The 22,106-nt window shown below is 43.5% G+C and overlaps 1 protein-coding gene across 1 annotated transcript in view; it reads right to left on the bottom strand.

Moving 5' to 3' along the window:
• Nucleotides 1–12,680: 12,680 nt before the first annotated feature.
• Nucleotides 12,681–22,106, bottom strand: part of LOC137421979 (histone-lysine N-methyltransferase ASH1L) — a 328,014-nt gene continuing 318,588 nt past the window's right edge. Inside the window, exons 24-26 of the mRNA XM_078773027.1 lie at nt 21,653–21,693; nt 19,823–20,250; nt 12,681–12,915 (exon numbers count right to left, since the gene is read on the bottom strand). Coding sequence (XP_078629153.1) covers nt 12,821–12,915; nt 19,823–20,250; nt 21,653–21,693 — 564 coding nt within the window. The 3' untranslated portion in view covers nt 12,681–12,820. The remainder of the gene's footprint in view (nt 12,916–19,822; nt 20,251–21,652; nt 21,694–22,106) is intronic.

Genomic DNA, 22,106 nt, shown 5'->3' with positions numbered 1-22,106 from the left:
TCTCTCTCCACTTATCATTGCAACAATAAACTCCTCCCTGTCTACAGGCATCGTCCCACCTTCCCTCAAAATTGCTGCTGTTACCCCCATTCTAAAAAAACCTGGTCTAAACCCTGACACCCTAAACAACTTCAGACCCATCTCCAACCTACCCTTTCTGTCAAAAGTTTTGGAACGCGCTGTAGCCACTCAACTCAAACATCATCTCTCTGCCAATAACCTGTATGAAACATTCCAATCCGGATTCCGGTCCAACCACAGTACTGAAACTGCTCTCCTCAAAATCACCAACGACCTTCTCCTCTCCTCTGACGCTGGCAACCTCAACATTCTCGTCCTCCTCGACCTCAGCGCTGCCTTTGACACCATCGATCACACTATCCTCCTCACCCGACTTGAATCCACCTTTAACGTTACCGGCACTGCCCTCTCTTGGATTAAATCATACCTCTATGACAGATGCCAGTTCATCTCCATCAATAACTGCAAATCCCCCACTGCTCCCCTCCCCCAAGGTGTCCCCCAAGGTTCAGTTCTTGGCCCCCTCCTCTTCATCCTTTACCTGTCCCCACTCGGTCACTTAATCCGCCGTCATGGTCTCCAATTCCACTGCTTCGCCGATGACATCCAGCTTTTCATCTCCACCAAGTTCGTCTCCACCGACACCCACTCTATCCTGACAAACTGCATCACTGAAATAAAATCCTGGCTTCAAATCAACTTCCTCAAGCTTAACTGTGATAAATCTGAAATAATCATCATTGGCCCAAAAACGCTCACAAAATCCACCCATAACTTTGCCCTCAACATCGACGGTATCCCAGTATCCACCTCCCCTCACATCCGGAATCTTGGCGTCATCTTTGACCAAACCCTTTCCTTCGACAAATACACTAAACAGATCACAAAGTCAGCCTTCTTTCACCTGAAAAACATTGCCCGTCTCCGCTCATCCCTCTCCTCCACGGCTGCAGAAACCCTCATCCACGCCTTCATCACCTCCCGTCTGGACTACTGCAATAGCCTCCTCTATGGTTCACCCTAAAAAATCACCAATAAACTCCAATACATTCAGAACTCCGCTGCCCGTCTACTCACCCATTCCCGGACCCGTGACCACATCACCCCCGTCCTTTACAAGCTTCACTGGCTCCCCATCCCCCAGAGAATCCAGTACAAAATCCTCCTCTTGACATACAAAGCCCTCCATAACCTGGCCCCATCCTACCTGGCTGACCTCCTCTCCAGACACACTCCCACCCGCAACCTCCGCTCTGCTGGTACAAACCTCCTGACCCCCTCCATCCGGACCAAATTCAGATCCTGGGGGGACAGGGCCTTCTCCATCGCTGCGCCCACCCTCTGGAACTCACTACCTCACACCATCAGAGACTCCTCCTCACTCACCACATTCAAAACATCACTAAAGACCCACCTGTTCAACACTGCATTCAACATTCAACCCACAGCATTTAACCCCTGACTATCTCTTCTCCTTCTCCCTCCTTTTGCTTTAAATATTTCCCTATTGATTCTTGTCTTTTTTGAAATTGTTGTTTTCATGTATTGTTATGCATTATGTTTGCCACTCTGTCAAAGCGCCTTTGGGCTTCTGGAAAAGCGCTATACAAAATAAATGAATTATTATTATTATTATTATTATCAGTGCGATAATGGATCCTGGTGTAGGCGAATCATCAACGGATTCTGGAAGGGGTAACAGACTCATGGCATCTGCATTTGTGATAGACGAACCGGGCTTATAACATATGGTGTAGTCATAAGCAGCGAGAAACAGGGACCAGCGGATGATCCTGGGCGGTAGTGTGTCAGATGTCGCCTTAGTTGGACCAAACAGACTGATCAGCGGCTTGTGATCAGTGCGAATCGTGAAATGATGTCCAAGAAGGTACTGGCGAAATTTGCCGACGCCGAAAACGATTCCCAATCCTTCCTTGTCAAGTTGGGAATAGTTTTTCTCTGCCGGGGACAACGTTCTGGATGCAAATGCAACCGGTCTTTCCGTACCATCAGGCATCACGTGTGATAATACACTCCCCACTCCATACCGACAGGCATCGCATGTCAGCACAAGATCCTTCTCTGGATCAAAATGAACGAGAACATTGGACGATTTGAGCAGATCCTTAGAGGTCTGGAATGCTGATTGTTCAGTAGACCCCCAGCTCCAGGAGACTCCTTTCCTCAAAAGCCGATAAAGGGGGCCCAAAACGTCGGTCACATTCGGGATGTAACGACCATAGAACTGAAGCAAACCGAGGTATGACTTCAATTCGGTCACATCTCGTGGAGCAGGAGCATCCTTGATAGCTCGGACTTTCTCATCTGTCGGGTGTAGACCCTCGGCATCAATCGTATGACCCAGGTACGTGACTGATGGCACCATAAACTTGCACTTGTCTTGACGCAAACGTAGGCCGGAGTCCGAAATCTTCTTCAGAACTCTCTCCAGGTTCTGTAGATGTTCCGCGTCCGTACGACCAGTAACCAGAATATCATCCTGGTAACAAACGACGTTGCGTTCGGCGGCAAACAAACTGTCCATGACACGCTGATAAATTCCAGGTGCAGATTTCACTCCAAAACTAAGTCGATGGTACCTGTACAACCCACGATGCGTGTTGATGGTAAGATACTGTTTCGAATTCTCGTCCAAGCAGAGCTGTAGATAGGCGGATTTGAGATCGAGTTTCGTAAAAATCTTGCCTCCCGTGAGACGAGCATAGAGGTCTTCGATCCTCGGGATTGGATATTTATCCAATGAAGAACACCTGTTCACGGTCATTTTATTATCTCGACATATGCGGATGGACTGGTCCGATTTTATGACCGGAACGATGGGCGCCGCCCATTCGGCATACTGGATTTGCTCGATGATCCCCAGATTTTCAAGATGATCCAGTTCCTTGTCAATCCGCTCACGCAGGGCGAAAGGGACTGGGCGAGTCCTGCAAAATATAGGATTGGCATCCCGGTCAACCCTGAGTTTAGCCGTATGTCCTTTCAAGGTTCCAAGCTCATCCTTCAAGACATCCGGGTACGTATCCAGCACATTTTTGAGTGTGTATGCTGCGGTAGGAGAAACGTTGGCTGCCCGGAGTTGATGAATGCTTTCCCACTTCAGTCGAAATATGCTCAACCAGTTCCTGCCGAGTAAGGAAGGGCCCTTTCCAGGAATGACGATCAGGGGTAGGTGAAACTCACGGTTATCGTAGCCCACTGTGACGTCACATGTACCGCAGGGAACAATCTTCTCACCTGTATAGGTGGAGAGTCCATAGGTAGTAGGTTTCAGATGGGGTCGGTCAGCATCACTCCACAGGTTTGTGAAAACAGCATGGCTGATGAGCGAGACGGCTGCACCAGTGTCGACCTCCATTTGCAATGGTCGATTGTTGACGACAACATTGGCAAGAAGAGGGTCCCGCCTATGCTGAGAATCAATATGAAGCAGGTCATACGATTCTGAGTTGTCGGAAACAGAGCTCACCTGGTCAAGCTCGGGTTCCTCCGAACCGATAAAATGATGAATCTGGTCAGCAGCTTTTCCTTTTCCCGATTTGCGAGTGATGCAAGCTGGAGCAATATGGCCAGTTTTCGAACAGAAATGGCAGGTGGCATCTTTGAACCGACACGTCTCCGGAGGGTGCTTTCCGTTGCACCGAAAACATTTGTTGTGGGTTTGAGACTGCACTGGCTTCTGACGAGGAGCCTTGTTCCAACGTTTTGGCTGAACATGATCCAACCGATTCACAGCAGGGCTGGTACCAGACGAGCGAGTGGCACCGATGCTTGTAGCGTTGCGTTCAGCACTTTCCATGGAAATGGCGGTGTCTCTGGCATTTTGGAACGTCAGTCTTCTCTCAGCAAGCAGGCGTCTACGAGTGCGGTCATCGGACATGCCAACCACCAGCAAATCACGAAGCATGTCATCGATCGTGTCCCCAAACTCACACAGATGTGACAGTTTTTTGAGGTGTGCAATGAAGTCTGCGATCGACTGACCTTGCTGCTGTCTGCACATGTAAAAATTAAACCGACACAGGATGACTGAAGGAGATGGGTTGCAATGTTCCTTCAAAGCGGCCTTGAGCTCTGCATACGTGAGCTCCTGGATTGTCCGAGGCCGAATCAGGTTTTTAACGAGTGTGAACGTCTCACCTCCGCAAACGGACAGGAAGACGGCCTTCATCCGGCTTTCGGTCGCGATGCCGTTCGCCTCGAAGTAGAAAGACAACCGCTCAGAATACGTGTCAAAATCCCCCTCATGAGGGTCGAATTCATCGATATGGCCGAAAGAAGTCATGGTCTAGATGTTTATCCTCGTCGCCATGTAAAGTATCTCGACAAACTGCGATCGATTGTCGTACGCGTTTATTCACTCTGCCGATCAAGGCCCGATTCACAGCAGCGCCATCCGAGGTCTGGCGTAGGGATCCAACCCGGTCCCGGTGTAGGGATACAACGGTGAATATTTGCACTGCATACATGACAAAAACAAAGGGGAAAGACGCGTCTTGCGTGCATGTGCTGTATACCCGAGTTACACTTGTTACGTTGGCAGGTGACATGTATATTTTCTTCTATCGATATTTCTTTAATTGCAGCCATGGTCAAAAGTTGCTGTATCTTCAATTGTATGAACAATAAAGCAAAACAGTCAGAACTTTCGTTTTATTTGATACCAAGTCAAAGCTACTGAGCCTTTCACTCTAGAAGATTTCTATGGCGAAAAGCTGTCAATCTCGGCACAAAGGATACTAGAGGAAACCTGTGGGAGCCCTAGTCGGATTATACCTACGTTTGTTGTGCACATTTCATATCGGGTTAGTGATGTCATAGTTTATTTTAGTTTACGGTATTCATGTAAAATAGAAGCTCAAGAAAATCTAAAAAGTTAAACTGTCAATATGCCCACTAATTTCAACATTGGGATTGTAATGTTGTGATTGTTCCACCAACATGACAAGACATTTAACATGTGATCTGGGCTTATGGCTAAATTTAACAAGTGAGCTGGGCTTATGGCTAAATTTAACATGTGATCTGGGCTTATGGCTACCCTTAACATGTGATATGGGCTTCTGGCTAAATTTAACATGTGATCTGGGCTTATGGCTACATTTAACATGTGATTTGGGCTTATGGCTAAATTTAACGTGATCTGGGGTTATGGCTAAATTTAACATGTGATCTGGGCTTATGGCTACATTTAACATGTGATTTGGGCTGATGGCTAAATTTAACATGTGATATGGGCTTATGGCTAAATTTAGCATGTTAACTGGGCTTATGGCTACATTTAACATGTGTTCTGGGCTTATGGCTGCATTTAACATGTGATTTGGGCTTATGGCTAAATTTAACATGTGCTATGGGCTTATGGCTAAATTTAACATGTGATCTGGGCATATGGCTAAATTTAACATGTGATATGGGCTTATGGCTAAATTTAACATGTGATCTGGGCTTATGGCTAAATTTAACATGTGATCTGGGTTTATGGCTACATTTAACATGTGATCTGGGCATATGGCTAAATTTAACATGTGATCTGGGCTTATGGCTACATTTAACATATGATCTGGGCTTATGGCTACATTTAACATGTGATCTGGGCTGATGGCTAAATTTAACAGAAGCCATGCCAAAACAAGGCCAAGGCGAAGCCTAACTTTTTTTTTAGTCCGATTAATCTGACGGACTTTGGGGAGTCTATTTCTAATCTGACATTTGTTACTCTCCCCACCATCACTTAGATGTAAATTTACATGTAACTTTTTTGAGGCAAACTTGAGTAACAAGACACAACTTTTTACACGAATCAGCCGAATGCTGGTAGGTACAAGAATGAAGCCCAATAAACTGCAGTTTCACTCATCTGGCCAATGCCGCACCTGGCAAATGTTCTGCAATTTAATGAACTAAATGTATCAAAATGCGTGAAATGGCTTTTTTCCCCCCCTTTGCCAATATGGCGGTCGCGTATCCAAGCAAAATCACATGACTGTGATGTCACGCCGACCCCTCGAATTGCTGGTGCCCCCTGTTTAAACGAAGCTGGCACTCATTTTGCCGAACTCGGAAGGATGACAGGCTGAATCAACCTACCTGATGTTATTTCAGCACGACTGGAGCTCGAACTCAAGATCCGAACAACCTAAGCCGGTCACCTTCTTAACCGTGAAGCCAACACCAAGGTTTCGTCAAAACATTACCTCAACAGACATGATCTTCAAAATAAAAATACGATATCAATAAAAATCGAGCTCATTCCTTTATTTGAATCACATGCATGAAGGAACAGCAGAACACCCACCGATCTATATTTTCATCATACGGTTCAGCCTTGAAAATTCAAACTGAAATCAAAATTACGTCCAATTCGGGCGGTGTATAATGCCACAGACCGCTGCCCAGATCATCCTGGAAATAATAATAACTATAAAGCATGTGAAAAAGCAAAGCCCGCCCGCCTCCGTTTTTATTAAATCGTCCTCTTCTTCTTGTGCATGCTAAAAATAACGAAAGGTTAAAAGAAAAGAAAATTGATGATTTTATGCAGCCTTGACCTTTAGATCTAAAAAATAATCAGCTTCGAGCTTTTGTTTCGTGAACGAATTATGTGATCCAATATGCAAATTCTTAAAATTTCAGGTCAATTGGACAAAAAATGACGATTTTATGCACCCTTGACCTTTGGATCTAAAAAAACAAAAACAAAGACCAATCGACTCCTACCTTTTGATTGGTAAACAAATTCAGTGACCCGATATGCAAATTTTTGAAATTTCAGATCAGGTGAAAACTGGTGATTTTTCACAGCCTTGACCTTTGACCTTTTATTCTGGTAAATTTATTTGTTTCCTTTTATTCCGGTAAATAAAAGGAGCTATTCTGGTTCCACAGCCGACTTGGCATTCCACCTGAGATGCACCTTAACAGTCAAGGTTTCTGTCGTTTCCAAGCAACCAGCCCCACGAGCACACTTCATTATTGAGCAACCATTACGCAATAAACCCCATGAGCATAACGAAGCACACAGCCAAAGCTACGCTGGAGTGACTAAAGAACAAAAGATCAATGTCATTGAGTGGCCCAGTCAGAGCCCCGACCTAAATCCAACCGAAAATCTGCGGCATGACTTGAAGGTTGCTCTGTGAAGAGGGGTATCAAGATTTCTCATGAAAATGTTCATATGTGACTTTAAGATCTTGGGAGGATTGCGTGAAGAGGTATATCAGTAAGGTGTACTTGGTTGTTGAGTGGAGAGAGTTGGCTGAGGACAGAGGGGAGTGCCGGAGTATCGTGGTCAAGACAGGGCAGGAGTTTGGTGGCATTAAACTTCACACCCTTTACAAAAGGGCAGGAGAAGAAGAAGCAGAAGCAGAAGAGGGGTAAGAAGAGGAAGGTGAGAAGGTTCTTTCAACCCTCGAGTTTGACTTCACTACTGGACCGGACGGCATCGTCTGACGTGTCCTAACAAACCTGCTCTGCTGCTCTTGCAAATCATGACTGTCATTGGCACTAGGTCATCTTCCATCTGCTTGGAAATATGCGAACATCATTGCATTACATAAAAAGGTGCAAAACTGATCCCCTCATCTACAGACCTATCAATTTACTTCCAATCATCATCAAGGTCATGGAATCCATCAACGCAGTTCATATGAAATCCTTGCTTTTATCCAACAGCCTCATCTCAGATCATCAATTGGGCTTCAGACGAGGGCACTTCACCTTGCACATGCTGTTTATACTCTCCCAACAATGAATGGAGGCCTTCAATGTCAGACATGAGTTCAGGACCGTCTCTCTGGACATATCTCATGCTTTTGATACAGTTTGGCATCCTGCCTTGCTCTCCCAACTGTCTTCCTAGGGCATCCAAAGACAACTCCACACATGGATTATTAACTTCCTCACCTCTTGTAGCCAACATGTGGCTCTCAATGGAATATTTTCATGTCCTCTCCATGTCAAGGTTAGAGTAACACAGGGCAGGGTTCTGGGCCCAGTCCTTTTGCTGATATTCATCAATGATCTCTCTGACTCTCTGGAAAATTCTCTTTATATATTTGCTAATGACTCCAACCTCTGCCATGACATCCCTCATCTTCAGACAGGTAGACTGCAGCCTCTTTCTTCTCTTCAAACGTTGACAAAAATCACAAGCTGGTCAAAAACGTGGAATATGTCTTTCAGACCAGACAAATCTCACACTCGCACTATTTCCCTCTCTCTGAAAAGACCGTCTGGCAAAACTTCCCATCTACTTCTCTTGAAAATCCTCTTGAGGAAGTTCAGTCATTCAAACTCCTGCGTCTCACTATCATCCACGATCTTTCTTCGGCAAACCACCGACTGGACATCCTCTGTCGTACAAAGTCCTTCCTTGGCACACCTGAACTTCTATCCACATACAAGGCCTTCATCCACAGCTTGATGGAGTACTTCTCTCCCCTCTGGGCTGGCTCCGCTGCCTCACATCTTGCTCAGCTTGACGCTGTGTAAACCAAGGCCTTCAATAATATTGGAATCTCCCGTGCTGAAGCTGAGTCGATGGACCTATCACTTTGCTATCACAGACAGGTTGGTCGTCTTTCTGTCTTCTCCCACCATCTTTCTGGTCTTGCACCCTCTGCTCTTTCTGTGCTCAGTCCACCCCAGGTTTCTGCAGGGCACACACGGTCCACCATCAACCCTCTTCTGGTGAAACTAACTAAATCCATGATCACTACTCATCTCCACTCTTCTTTTTTTCCCACCCGTGGAGTCAACTTCCACATCCTCTTCAATCCCATTCTTTCCTCCAGGTCTTCAAGACAGCTGTTCACTGCCATCTCACATCGTCCCCAATCCAAAACCATGATCCTTTCTACACTTGACAACACCACTCCCACCCAAATCCCTCCTAATTTTACAGTGTCTCCTACTTGGAGTCTCCTTCTCCATGCAAGTGTTTTTCTCCTGTTTTTCTCTCTTTTGTACTGATCCTTTAGTATGCTAGCTCTTCTACGAGCCTCGACTATGTATACAAAAAAAGAAAATGTGTGTAAAGGGATAGCGCAATGATTAAACATGAATAAATTCTTTGGAGATTTCTCATGAACATGTTCAATGTGACTAACCTTGCCTTTGCACTTCCTCTAACGGATGGAAGAGATTGTATACTCCGTGACACGACATTGAAAATCCCTACACTTCCCACCTAAAGCAAAGTTGAAAGATGGCAAAAAGTTCCACCAGGAATGACCCAATGACGTGCTCAGTCCACCCCAGTCCATTTTTGACTTATTTTTTTTCCCCCTTTTTTGACCTCTGTGATCCTAAGTGCCCACCCCTGGGGCATGAACTGGGGTCAAATCTAAAAAAATCTTTACATATTCCATGCGGCCCTCAATGTTTATTGCATATAAACATTATTGCATAAGTTCCATTAAAAAAATTAAAAATGTGTCCGTAGTTGCATTTTTAAAATATTTGACCATTGAACCCATATTTGACCTTTTGATATTTGACCTATCTGACATTTAGAGCCAAAAAGAACACTGCTATTGCACCTTCTTGCCATGTGGTGATAACTACCAAGTTTGGTGAATTCCTGCACAAACGTTTAGGAGACAGCGTGATGGATGGACAGACATTTGGAGCTGATTAAAATACCCCCTCGTTTATTTTAAAAAGGCGTGGGGATAACAAACCAATATCTCAGTGTCTAAAAGTCCAACAGTATAGTGCAAAGGGAGCACACTTACCTTTGACCTGTGTAGTCCGGGTTACGTTCCCGACTTCATTATAAACCTTCCGATCAGTGCTCCGCAGGCAGCGCGTTGCGGCACAAAGTGCACCACCCTTCAGATGGACGATAAAGATCCCACTGTGTCTATGGAGAAGAGTAGGTGGACTATCGCCTGCTCTCACCAAATTACAAATTCCTGCCACTTCCAGTCAAAAGTCAGGCCTCGCCAGCCGGTTCGTGAAAGTGCCGTGAGTCAAAACTTCCCCTCGGCTGAGCCAACGAGGTGGAATTAATTGGGACTTTTAAAATAAGTAGTAGTGGTACAAGTGAACCATGTCGTTCTACATTGGTGGTGTCTGGGAAGGTTGAGAGAAATAACCTGATCTTCATGTTCCCAGGAAAATGATGAGGACGACTTTCAGCATAGGGAGTTGTTTTCAGCAAGTCTGATCCCATTTCTAATCTCTTATTCCACAAACATGGTAAAAAATCGTTAGAGCATGGGAATATACTGGGCCAGATTTACTGTCACTTCAAAGAATATGGGAAGACCTGGACATTTTATCATGTCCAAAAATTCCATGGACATTTTGCTTCTACCAGATTCTATTGAAATACAATGTGGTGCCTGGTACTAACAATCCCTGCTTATCAAACTGAAAGGAAAAGAAAACACACATTTTGTGGGCCACGCTGTACATTTGACAAGAGATTTTGTAAAGATGGCAACTACAATTCACATAAAATGATGTTGTACAACCTTGTCAGTGTATCAGGTCAGCTGATCTTGAGCATGTCCTTGAAGCTATCAGTTAAACATGGTCAGGTTCGTCTTACACGTATACATGTCGATGTCTTAAAAGGAAGATGCAATCTTTTGTGGAATCAGGGAGGCTTCTAACAATGTTGTGATTTGCAAGAAGGAGAGAAAGAGAGACAGAGAGGGTGGGGGATGAGAGAAAGAAAGAAAAAAAGGAGGGAGGGACAGAGGAAGACAGAGGGAGAGACTGATGATAGAGGAAGAGGAAAAAAGGGAGAGAGAAGGATAGGAAGAGAAAGCGGAGGTAACAAGATGAGAAAGAGAGAGGGCGAGAGGGAGAGAGAAAGAGAGGGATAGGAAGACGAAGAGGGAAATGAAGAGGGAAGAGGAAAGAGGAGAGTGATAAGGAGAGAGACGGAGAAAGAGGAAGAGGACGAGGAAGAGGACGAGGACGAGGACGAGGAAGAGAAAGAGAAAGAGAAAGAGAAAGAGAGAGAGAAAGAGAAAGAGAAAGAGAAAGAGAAAGAGAAAGAGAAAGAGAAAGAGAGAGAGAAAGAGAAAGAGAAAGAGAGAGATATATTCATTTCCTTTGGTCAGAAATGAATTTCTCCTGAAGTTTTACCAAATGTTATCAAACCCAGCCCAATCATGTTGATGAATGAACACCCAGGCCTTGCAAGCCGATTGTCTAACATTTATTTGCTTTGCAACAAAAAGTTTTTTTCTTTAAACTGGCAGGGCTGGCAAGTGTTTGACACCATTGCCTGGACAGTCTAGTTACAAAAAAGGCAAAAAAGCAACGAAAATACAATTAGTGAGTATTACATACTCAAAGTCTACACACTGCTGTACAGTAAACGGTTTGCTTCAAAATACGAAAATAGACAACGTACAATAACATTCTCGTCTTTAGTAATAAAATAGGATGTAAAAGAAGCTTTTGTTCTTGTACAAAACCACAGCGTGGAATGAAAAAAAATCCACTCCTGCAGTTTGAGTCTTATGTACAGGCATGCAAAAAATATGGGTAAAAATGGGTGCAGAGTCTGTATTGCTCAAAAGACCATACAGATGGGAAACTAAGCATTATGAAAAAAACACACCAAAAGGGCTTGCAATTACGATTTATCCTCAATAAAGCTAAGCTGATATTCCTACTGCGGTGTTTTATGTACATGATCTAAAGATGCCAAGTATAAATACATTCACAAATACTGCTAAAAGAGTATGTCCAATGCTACATTAAACGGTGCACCTGGAAACGCATACGGAGTAACACTGCTTGTTTTATCACATAATGTTTGTGAGAAAGATGCCTCACATATATATATATATATATATATATATATATATATATATATATATATATATATATATATATATAAAAATAAATATATATATATATAAATATATATAAATATATACATATAATATATATATATGTATATATATACATATAATATATATATATGTATATATATATATATATATATGTATATAAGTATATCTATATATATATATATGAGGTTTCAAAGAAGAGAAAGAGGAGAAGGGAGAATGAAAGTTTTTAAAATCTAGTAGTTAAGTTTTCAAAAGTTACATATCTTCATCATAATCAGTATAATCCTGCATGCTTCATAAATGACAGAGCAGAAAACACTTCAACAGACCAGAATCCATTGCTATAAACCTGCGAAACATCCGTGTCATTCAACGAATGCTTCAGGAGAGAGGCATACTTAAGCAACGCAACGTTATATATGAATTCCAATGTTGTCGATACTTCCTATGCTCTTTTTTCTCGAAACACGCTGTGGAGGCTCTTCAGTGTTGAATTCAATGCCCTCCGTCGACGACTTGCAACATTCCAGCAAACGAGTTGCAATTCAGATATTCACAGAGGCAAGGGCAGAGCGGGCTGGATTTCCTATTTTATTCGTGTCGTCATGTTTGCCCGCACCTGACCGATGAATTTTAACTGCGAGTAAGTAGGTGTGCTTGTTTGCACCCGGAAGTGCTTTGTGTTGAAATAAATAAGGATAAAAGCCTCCCCATTTTGGTCTCTCAACGCTCCCTTGTCTTTAAAACGTTGGGAAACACCATCAGTCTCGCATCTCCGCCGGGCACAGATGAGCTAGAGCAGGCTCCACTGGGCCCGGGCCGGCCCGAGGGTCGATTATCTCGCCTGCTGCATTCCTCGTACAGCTTTGGAATCCTGCTGTGTCTCGCCGGCAAAGCAACGGCGTGCTGGCGTACAAGGCACTCGAGTTGGCTTTTCCTTGTGCCCTTCCTGCTGTTCACTTAACCGGAATGCTATCACAGGAAGTGGAGGTGCTACGCTTGCGTAGACGCTTCCCGGAACCTTCCTGCAGCAGGTAAGAGGCGTCGACACCTGCGCAGGCACATAATGACAAGACAGACAGCTTAATTAACCAATGACAAATTCAAATACAGTACCTCCATTGTGAAAACACATGGCAATGATGATGGAATATAAAAGTAGGAAAGAAAGATGAAATCCAGGAGCCCATGCACAAGAGAAAGCTAAAAAGAAAAATAATTTGGACAATTCCCACCTGCTCCCATTCCCCCTTAGCAGCTATGAAACAACAAGCGTCAGTCCAAATGGCTGCAACAGCTTTTATCGTGATGCTGAGGAGGAAAATAAAATAATACTTAGTAAAACTATGACTGTTCAACTCCATATCAATCGATTTCAAGACAAAAAAAGCGGAAATCCGATAAATATTAAGTCTGGCTTGTCTGTGTTGTCAGCAGCAGTCTTAGTGATTCTGGGGCCCTGGGTAAAAGTCAAGGATGGGTGATTCTGGGGCCCTGGGTAAAAGTCAAGGATGGGTGATTCTGGGGCCCTGGGTAAAAGTCAAGGATGGGTGATTCTGGGGCCCTGGGTAAAAGTCAAGGATGGGTGATTCTGGGGCCCCCAACACCCCATTTATTCCCACACAACCCACTTTGAACATGAATAAAGTGCCCCAATTTCACAATCCATATCCCTTCAGTAATGCACCGCAGTTTGCGATTTGTCTTTACTCTATTCACCAATATTCACCAAAACAATACAGAAAATTAATATTAAAATAGGAATGCAATGACTAGATTCATTGGACATCTCAGCGTTGAGTGCATTGTATTGGGCTCGAAAAACAACATGCCCGACCTATAAATAGGAAAAATTAGGGTTAGTAAGGTAGAAATGTTTTTACCTGTTAGTTCGAACGTTACCGCTCCTGCTGACGGCGCTGCTGCTTCATTCTCAGTATTACTTTTGAAGAAATTTGTAACTTTTTATAAACTTTCATGTAATTTCTTCTCGATCTGCATTTATTTTTTCACTTTTTTTTTTACACCACTTGGATTATTTGGTTCCATTGTTTGTGGCTAACTTTGCCTAGGTAGGAGATAAAAAATAACGTCAGCTTGATTGATGATGTGTCATTTTCTTTAAAAATTACGACTGACGAATAGCACGAACTAGATCGATCAGGTGTCGACGTGGGGGCGTCATTAAAAAAATACAACCTACGAACGCGAGTGGAATAGCTCATTTGCGAAGGAAAGGTGTAGATATCTGGAACTAGTTGTTGGACGTTTCTGTTATCACAGAAAATTGAAATACAGTAAATGAAAAAATTATCAGATTTTTCATCTATCTATAATTCCAGTAATCTCTGTCTGTACGTTTGTACGTTTGTACGTTTGTACGTTTGTACGTTTGTCTGTGACCGCTGTTTCTCGACAACCACGGGTCCGATATACTTTTAACTTGCCAGGTATATTGCTGGGGACCCGAGGATGTGCCTTTTCAAGGTTTTTTTTTTTTTTTTTTTTTTTTTTTTTTTGTATACAAGATCGAGGCTCGTGAAAGAGCGAAAATTAATCACACAGAAAGACAAACAGACACATAAAACAAATAACATCGGGAGCGGTAGACAAGATGGGGAGAGAGGGGGAAGGACACAAACACAACATTTGAGAGCAGGGACCGAGAGACATGGAGACATCGAGAGATCTGTGGGAGGGAGAGGGCTTTGGGGGGGAGGCATGTGAAGGGGGGAGGCATGTGAAGGGGGGGAGGCATGTGAAGGGGGGGGGGGTGGGAGAGGTATAAACATATGGACACTGCCAGGATTTCCAGGAAATAAGTTGGAATTTCAAACAAGGTGGATCTGGGGTGAATTAGTGGGGGTAGAAAAGATCAAGGTTATGGATGGGGGAAGATAAGAGATGGTGGTGAACAGCTGTTTTAAAGACCTGGAGGGAGGAGAGGGATTGAAGGGAGTGTGGGAGTTTGTTCCACAGGCGGGAGAAAAGAGGAATGAAAGAGTGAAGGTGAGCAGAGAGCCGAGATTTCGGCAGTTTAACCATCAGAGGGTTGCTGGCAGATCTTGTGCGACCTGTAGGAATATTTGGGGGACAGAGCACGGAGAGAGCTGGGGGAGCAAGGCCGGAGAGGAGTCGGTAGAAGACAGAAAGACCACCTACCTGCCTGCGGTGAGTGAGTGAAAGGCCCTCAGAGATAGCTTCATCGCGGGAGATTCCAATGATTTTGAAAGCTTTGGATTCAACAGCGTGAAGCCGAGCCAGGTGTGAGGCAGGAGCACCAGCCCATAGGGGAGAACAGTATTCCATTGAGCTGCGGATGAAAGCCTTGTATGTGGTGAGGAGCTCAGGTGTGCCGAGGAAGGACTTCGCACGACGGAGGATGCCCAGTCGGCGACTGGCTTTGGAGGCCAGCTTGGAAATGTGGTTTTCCCAAGAAAGATCATGGCAGATAGTGAGACCCAAAAGCTTGAGTGACAGAACTTCTTGGAGAGGATTGTTGAGAAAGTAGATGGGAGGGTTGTCCAGTCGATCTTTTCGGAGAGACATAGTAAGAGAGTGAGATTTGGCAGGATTGAAAGACATGTTCCACTTGTTTGACCAGTCTGTGATTTTGTCCAGGTCTTCAGAGAGTGAGGAGGCTGCAGACTGCCTATCTAAGGGAAGAGGAATGGAGCGGCAGAGAGTGGAGTCATCAGCAAAGAGATAGAGAGGATTTTCCAGAGAGTCAGAGAGATCATTGATAAAGACCAGAAAAAGCACAGGGCCCAGCACACTTCCTTGGGGAACTCCAGCCTGAACAGGAAGGGGAGATGAGAGAAATCCATTCAGGGCCACACGTTGACTACGACCAGAGAGGAAGTCCGCAAGCCATGCATGGAGATTTCCATGGATACCATAGGAGGAGAGTTTGGTGAGCAGAGCTGGGTGCCAGACCGTATCAAAGGCCCTTGATATGTCAAGGGAGACAGCTCTGATTTCCTGTTTGGCATTCAGGACCTCCATCCATTGTTGAGACAGCAGAAGCAGCATGTCCAGAGTAGAGTGACCTGGTCTGAAACCAAATTGATGATCAGAGATCAAGCCATTGGAGAAGAGGAAAGATTTCATATCCAAAGCAATGATGGATTCCATGACTTTGCTGATAATTGGGAGCAGGCTGATTGGTCTGTAGTTGCAAGGATCTGTTTTTGCACCTTTTTTGTGTAAAGCGGTAATGTTAGCTGATTTCCAGGATGCTGGCAGATGACCTTGAGCAAAAGATAGGGTGAAAAGAACAGAGAGAGGGTGAGATAGAGCGGCAGAGCAGGATTTTAGGACCCGTGGGCTGATGCCGTCTGGTCCAGTTGCAGAATCAGAGTCGAGGTTTGACAAAAACTCCTCCACCTTGTCAGGAGAGAAGGACACAGAGTCCAGGAGCATTTGGGTTCGACTGGGAAAGGTGGGAACAGAGAGAGATGGGTTTGGGACTAAGGATTTCGAGGCGAACACAGAGTTGAGGCATTCGGCTTTGTCACGTGCGATGTCAACTGTGTGGCCATTTGAGGTAAGGGAGGGGATGGAGGGGGAACAAACACCAGAAACGGATTTGACCAGACGCCACCAGGATTTGGAGGAAGGAGACAGGTTTGAGAGTTCATTCTTGAGTGAGGAGAGATAGTGCTTCCTGGCACTCCTGAGGGTAGACACACACTTGTTCCGAGCTTGGTGGAAGGAACTGAGATTTCCTTCAGTTGGATTAGCCTTCCAAGAGGCAAAGGCAAGTTGTTTCAGGGCAACTGCCTCACCACAAGATTCAGTGTACCATGGACGGGAGGAAGGGTAAGACAATTGAAGGCGAGATGGGATAAATCTGTGCATGAGAGAGATCAGTTTGCTTTGGAAGAATTCCCAGGAAGAATTGATGTCAGAGGCAGTGGAGATGGGAGACCAATCCAGACGATTGATGGCTGCTTGAAGACCGTCCCAGTCAGCCTGAGTGAAATGCCAGACTCGTCGACGCTGAGGAGGCTCTCTGAGAATGGCCAGAGAGATGACCACTTTGACAAGCACATGATCAGAAGAACCGATTGGAGCAGAAGAAGAGCAGCAGACATTAGCAGGGAAGTTTGTCATAACCAAGTCTAGAAGAGAAGATACTCCATTGGCTGAGATCCGGGTCGGGAAATTGACAGATTGTGTCAATCCCAGTGAGTCACAGAAGTCCTTTGCTGAGGTGCCATGACTAGTGAGAGAGGAACCCACACCCAACCAGGTGGCATGATGACAGTTGAAGTCACCACATATGAGGAAGAGAGAGTTGGGATGAGTGGATAGAAGTTGGTCCATGTTGTCAGACATTGAAATGTAGATGGAGTCATCACTGTTTGGGGGACGGTACAGAACACATATGAACAAAAGGTGGGAGCGGAGAGGAAGCCGTAACCAGAGGTACTCCTGCGGGTGAGGAGGAAAGAGAGCAGTGCAAGGAGAGTGAGGAAGAGAGTTTTTGACAAAGATAGCCACCCCACCACCAGGCCGAGGCTCAGGTCTATCATACCGGAGGAGGGAGGTTTCATATTAATCGGACAATTACTTACCGAGCTATGTCCAAAAAACGATTCAACCAATCAGAGAGCAGCGAACGATCGCGTGTGCCGAACGTGGCGGGCACACTCTGCCTCGGATGGCACATTTGAGAGCGTATTCATTTATTTCACGTTTGCAAACTATGTTGGCGTTAAACTATGTTTTACAACTAATAAAAACGAATTTGCGATTCATTCGCTTTCCTGCGCGTTTGTTCACGCGATGGCGATTTCTTTACCAAACTCCGGAAGCCGTTCGCTTTGGACCAAACCATTGCATGTAAATAGAGGGGGGGGATTGTCACCACTCGCAAGCCGTTCGCTTTGGACCAAACCATTTCATGTAAATAGAGGGGGGGGATATAATTTTAGATATAGATATAGTACGGGCATGCCCTAGTTCTATGCAATGAGTGATGTCATCGATGGATTCTTCGGTAAGTCATACAGTATATCACCACCACCGACCATCGGGGCCCCACAGTGCAGGGCCCTGGGCAATTGCCCAGGCTGCCCCATAGGTAAGACCGCCCCTGTGTATTGTCACACTGCTTGCTCTTACTTACCAAACAAAAGTTATATTATTGAGGTGTTATGACATTTTTTGAAACGTAATACGTGGAGTTAATGTATAAACTCTGTAAAGTGTTTTGTTGAATTGTTCTGCCAATAATTTGTCGACATGTGTTGTACGTGTACAAACATTTTCATTTTGCTCCAATCTGGCTCATGCGGATCAGGTTCAATCAGGACAAGAGGGCACATTATCGTTTTTTTTGTAAAATGCACCACGATATTACATCAAAAATTATTTGAACATTATACATTCCGCATCACTGGGGATAAAATACTGTGAGAAATGATTTTTTACAAAGGATAGTTTAAAACGAAGATGTATGATGTCATTGCATGATGCAGGTTTATGAATGTTATTTTCCTTTATGTACGACTTTGATTTCTCAAATTATTTAACCAATTTACGTTAAAACAAGAATGGTATAAAACAAGAGCGCATACCCCACCAGGATAAACAGTTTACCCTTTGTATCCCACTGATAGGCCGAAGCTGCATCCGGATATGAACCAAAACCTAGCCGGCTTGTTGTCGTCACCGAGCCAACTCATCCACCAAGTTTCATCTGAATACGTCCATAATTTTTTGAGATATCATGCTATATATCGGTTTTTGGCCCAATCACTCAATGGTGAAGAATCGCTTAAAAAAAAAAAACAATCGTATCCGGATCCGGATTCGGACCTTCACCAAAATCAAATAAATTCGTCCTTGTTACAAAACCCCCAATCTATTCACAAAAATTTATTCCGAATCCGTCCAAAACTTTTTGAGATATCCTGCTCACAAGGAGACAAACAAACAGACAGGGGTGAAAACATAACCTCTGTCTGCCTTTGGTGGCGGAGGTAAAAACAAGTTGGATCAAGATCAGATTATTTAGATTTCATTAAAGCATCAAATCCAACATACAGCTGGTCATGTGTGAATCAGGTTGCATGGTGAAAACTGACTGAATGTACAGACACAGTTCAAGCTCTGCCCCCCTCTCCCAGCCAATGGAGTGGCACGCCACCACCCGATCCAATGTGAGATGAGGAGCGGGTCGCTCAACAAAATTGCCGTTATTTCATGTTTTTACATCAATTTGATTAATTTATTGTGACGTTGACCTTCCACGTGTGAAAACAATGTGGTGCAACATATTTCTGGGAAATTTCACCAGGGATTTGGAAATTAGACCTGATATAAGGAATAAACAAACAAACGAATGTACAGGGTGTCCACAAATTACCGTTCCAAATTCAAACCATAATACAAAAAATAATGAAATGGGTACAATGATGCGGTGTGCTGTAAGTAAAAGATGTTTTGTTGACTTTTTTAGTTTTCAGGCGTCTCCTGTGACAAGTGACGTCACAGTTATTGCAAATGGCATCCCCACAAGAAAAAGCACAGTGAGTTGCTTGATTTATAGAGACCAAATCAGCTACACAGGTCCAACAAAGCCTCAGGAAGACCAATGGAAGGCAGCCGACATCGAGAAAAACGATTTGTGAGTGGAACAAAAAGCTTATGGAGACGAGTCGCATCCTTTAGCGGAAGGGGCCAGGCCGGCCGAGCACAAGTGGTGAGGATGTTAAACATGTGAGTCGTTCGAGTGTAGTCCCCACAACTACTGATGACGATAAATTATGATTTTACAGATCCTGACAATAAAACTGTGAGAAATGTTCTTTCACATACAACAAGCTGCATCGTTGAAACCCATTTAATTATTTTTGGACTTGGAACACTAATTTATGAACACCCGACCTATATATGGATAAACACCGGTGTGCCGTATGGACAATGTGCCACCACCACTATTCACTTACTATTCTTTCTGGGTAGTTTATTCAGGAGACGAGAAAGTACAGCATTTAGCCGGTCCCGTCTTCGCTTCTTCCTGTCTGCTGAAGATCTGACGCATTCTCCTCCCGGGATTTTTTTAATCCGGCCCTGCGATGACGTGTGGGTTGGTGTGACCATGGCTGGCACATCAGTGGTTCCTCTGTTGGTTGACATGACCGTTGAATTCCTGTTCGTCGGTGCAATCGTGATTCCTCTGTTAGTCGGGCTGGTTGTGGTTCTTTCATTGGCTTTCGTGACCGTGGCTCCACCACAGCTCGGTTCGTGTGCAACTGCAATTCCTCCCTCGCTTCCCTCATCATCTTCCTTCGATGAGATGCAATCCTCTGATTTTGAACACTCTTTGCTTTCGTTGTCTTCTTTTGTTCTGAATTTTTCGCTCTTCCAAGATGATCTATGTAGAAAATAAACAAATGAAAAAAATAATAAAACTGTTACAATGTTATATATTCCTTGAAAAGTTGAAAAAATGTATCATATGAATATCATGTGTGGCTTTTAATTAAATAATTCACAAAAGAGGCATTCGCTAAAATGTGAGAGATAAGGTGAATGAAAAATGATCAACTTATCACAAAGTACCTTAAAAACGGACACGGCCAATTGAAAAAGTCTGGAGATCTGGACACGTGCCCAAATTGGGATATTGTTACATTGATACGATGCCATTTGTATTAGACGGTTCCCAGAAATTAATAAAGAAACACGGTGATGCATTTGCCTTTGCATAAGTTTTAATAATAGTCTTTTATGTTATTTGCATTTTCATTGGCTTGTATCATAAATGAAATGAAATACAATCACATGACATCGCATTTTGCTCAGGATTGCACAAATCTTAACTTCTCTCACGTTGCCAGCACACAAAACCGCAGGTAGCAAAATGAATACTTTTCATTAACATCAACCCTTCCGTTATAAATATCGCCCTGCACACGTCACTTTTCTCCTGCAACATTCATCTGCAAATATCGGAACTGTTTACATTAACGAGTCCCTCGATATTAAGCATCAAGAGCGGATGTGGACTGCTTGCAAATACGTCATGAGTCTTGTGTAAACACAAGAAGCCAGGCATTACCAAAATATGAGGGACTAGGTCGCAACCAGGAAGAATGATCAACTGGTCTTTCTGATGAAGTCTAGCGTCGACCTGCGTTGGCGGATGGGTCGAACAATGGATGGAACGAACAGGAGGTTGATCAAGGTGTGCTAACCGCCGTGGGATGAGAGGAGAAGCTGACGCTTCACGTGTTAACCCTCTTTTGCTCCGACGAAGGGTTAATGTCCAAAACGTCAGCTTCCCCTTGCTTCTAATGGCGGTTAGAACACCTGAATCAACGTCCTGCTGATTCCATCCATGGTGCCAGAAAGCAGCCTCGTTGCCAGGAGTTGCAAAAATATATCGTTTACACATCAGGCCCTGTTTTGATTTTTGGATAGATACTTTGCAAGTTTTATACTATGTTAATATATTTTATTAACAATATATATATATATATATTAATATATTTTAATTATATATATAAAAAAAAATAACCACCTTTAGAGGCCATTTAATATATATATTAATATATTAACACCTTGTGATGTAATCATTGTTGGCCAACTTGCTTTCACCACCATGCAAACAAAATGCTTGAAATTAATTATATGTCGAAAAGAAAATAATAAAGAAAGGGGAAAACAAATCCACCATTACTCTAGCCCCAGAAAAAAAATTACGGAATGATGGGAAACAATCAAAGAAACAACAATGCCAAGGTACAACAATAGTGAATAGGTGACTCGCTCACCTTCCTCCATTCCTCTTGTAGTTTTCTGGAATGAAATGAGGCTGTAAGTGAATGATAATCAGGTGGATTATAATGATTCAGAACAAAGCAATATCAAAAGCAATGAAATGTACAGGATGTCGTCGTAAACAAAACAAAACATTATTTCTACTTAATACTGGGAAATCAATACGAAACACCTGGTGGTTTATTACCCAACAAACTGTCACATTTATAGGGGGGGAAACAAAAAATAAAATGTCGGCATTCACGAATTTTCAATCTATTTGCAACATTGACAGAATATATAAAATTACAAGCACTCCTGACATAAATTCGAGTCACAAGTAAAAATTCCCATATTATACAGTACATTAGAGTTGTTTTAAATGATATGAAAAAGCCTTCATCATAAAAATAAAAAAATATATATTATATATATATATATATATATATATATATATATATATATATA

The sequence above is a fragment of the Myxine glutinosa genome, chromosome 2 (assembly GCF_964187855.1).
Source record: "Myxine glutinosa chromosome 2, kmMyxGlut1.1, whole genome shotgun sequence".
Taxonomy (NCBI): domain Eukaryota; kingdom Metazoa; phylum Chordata; class Myxini; order Myxiniformes; family Myxinidae; genus Myxine; species Myxine glutinosa.
This window is presented reverse-complemented; position numbering and strand designations above follow the sequence as displayed.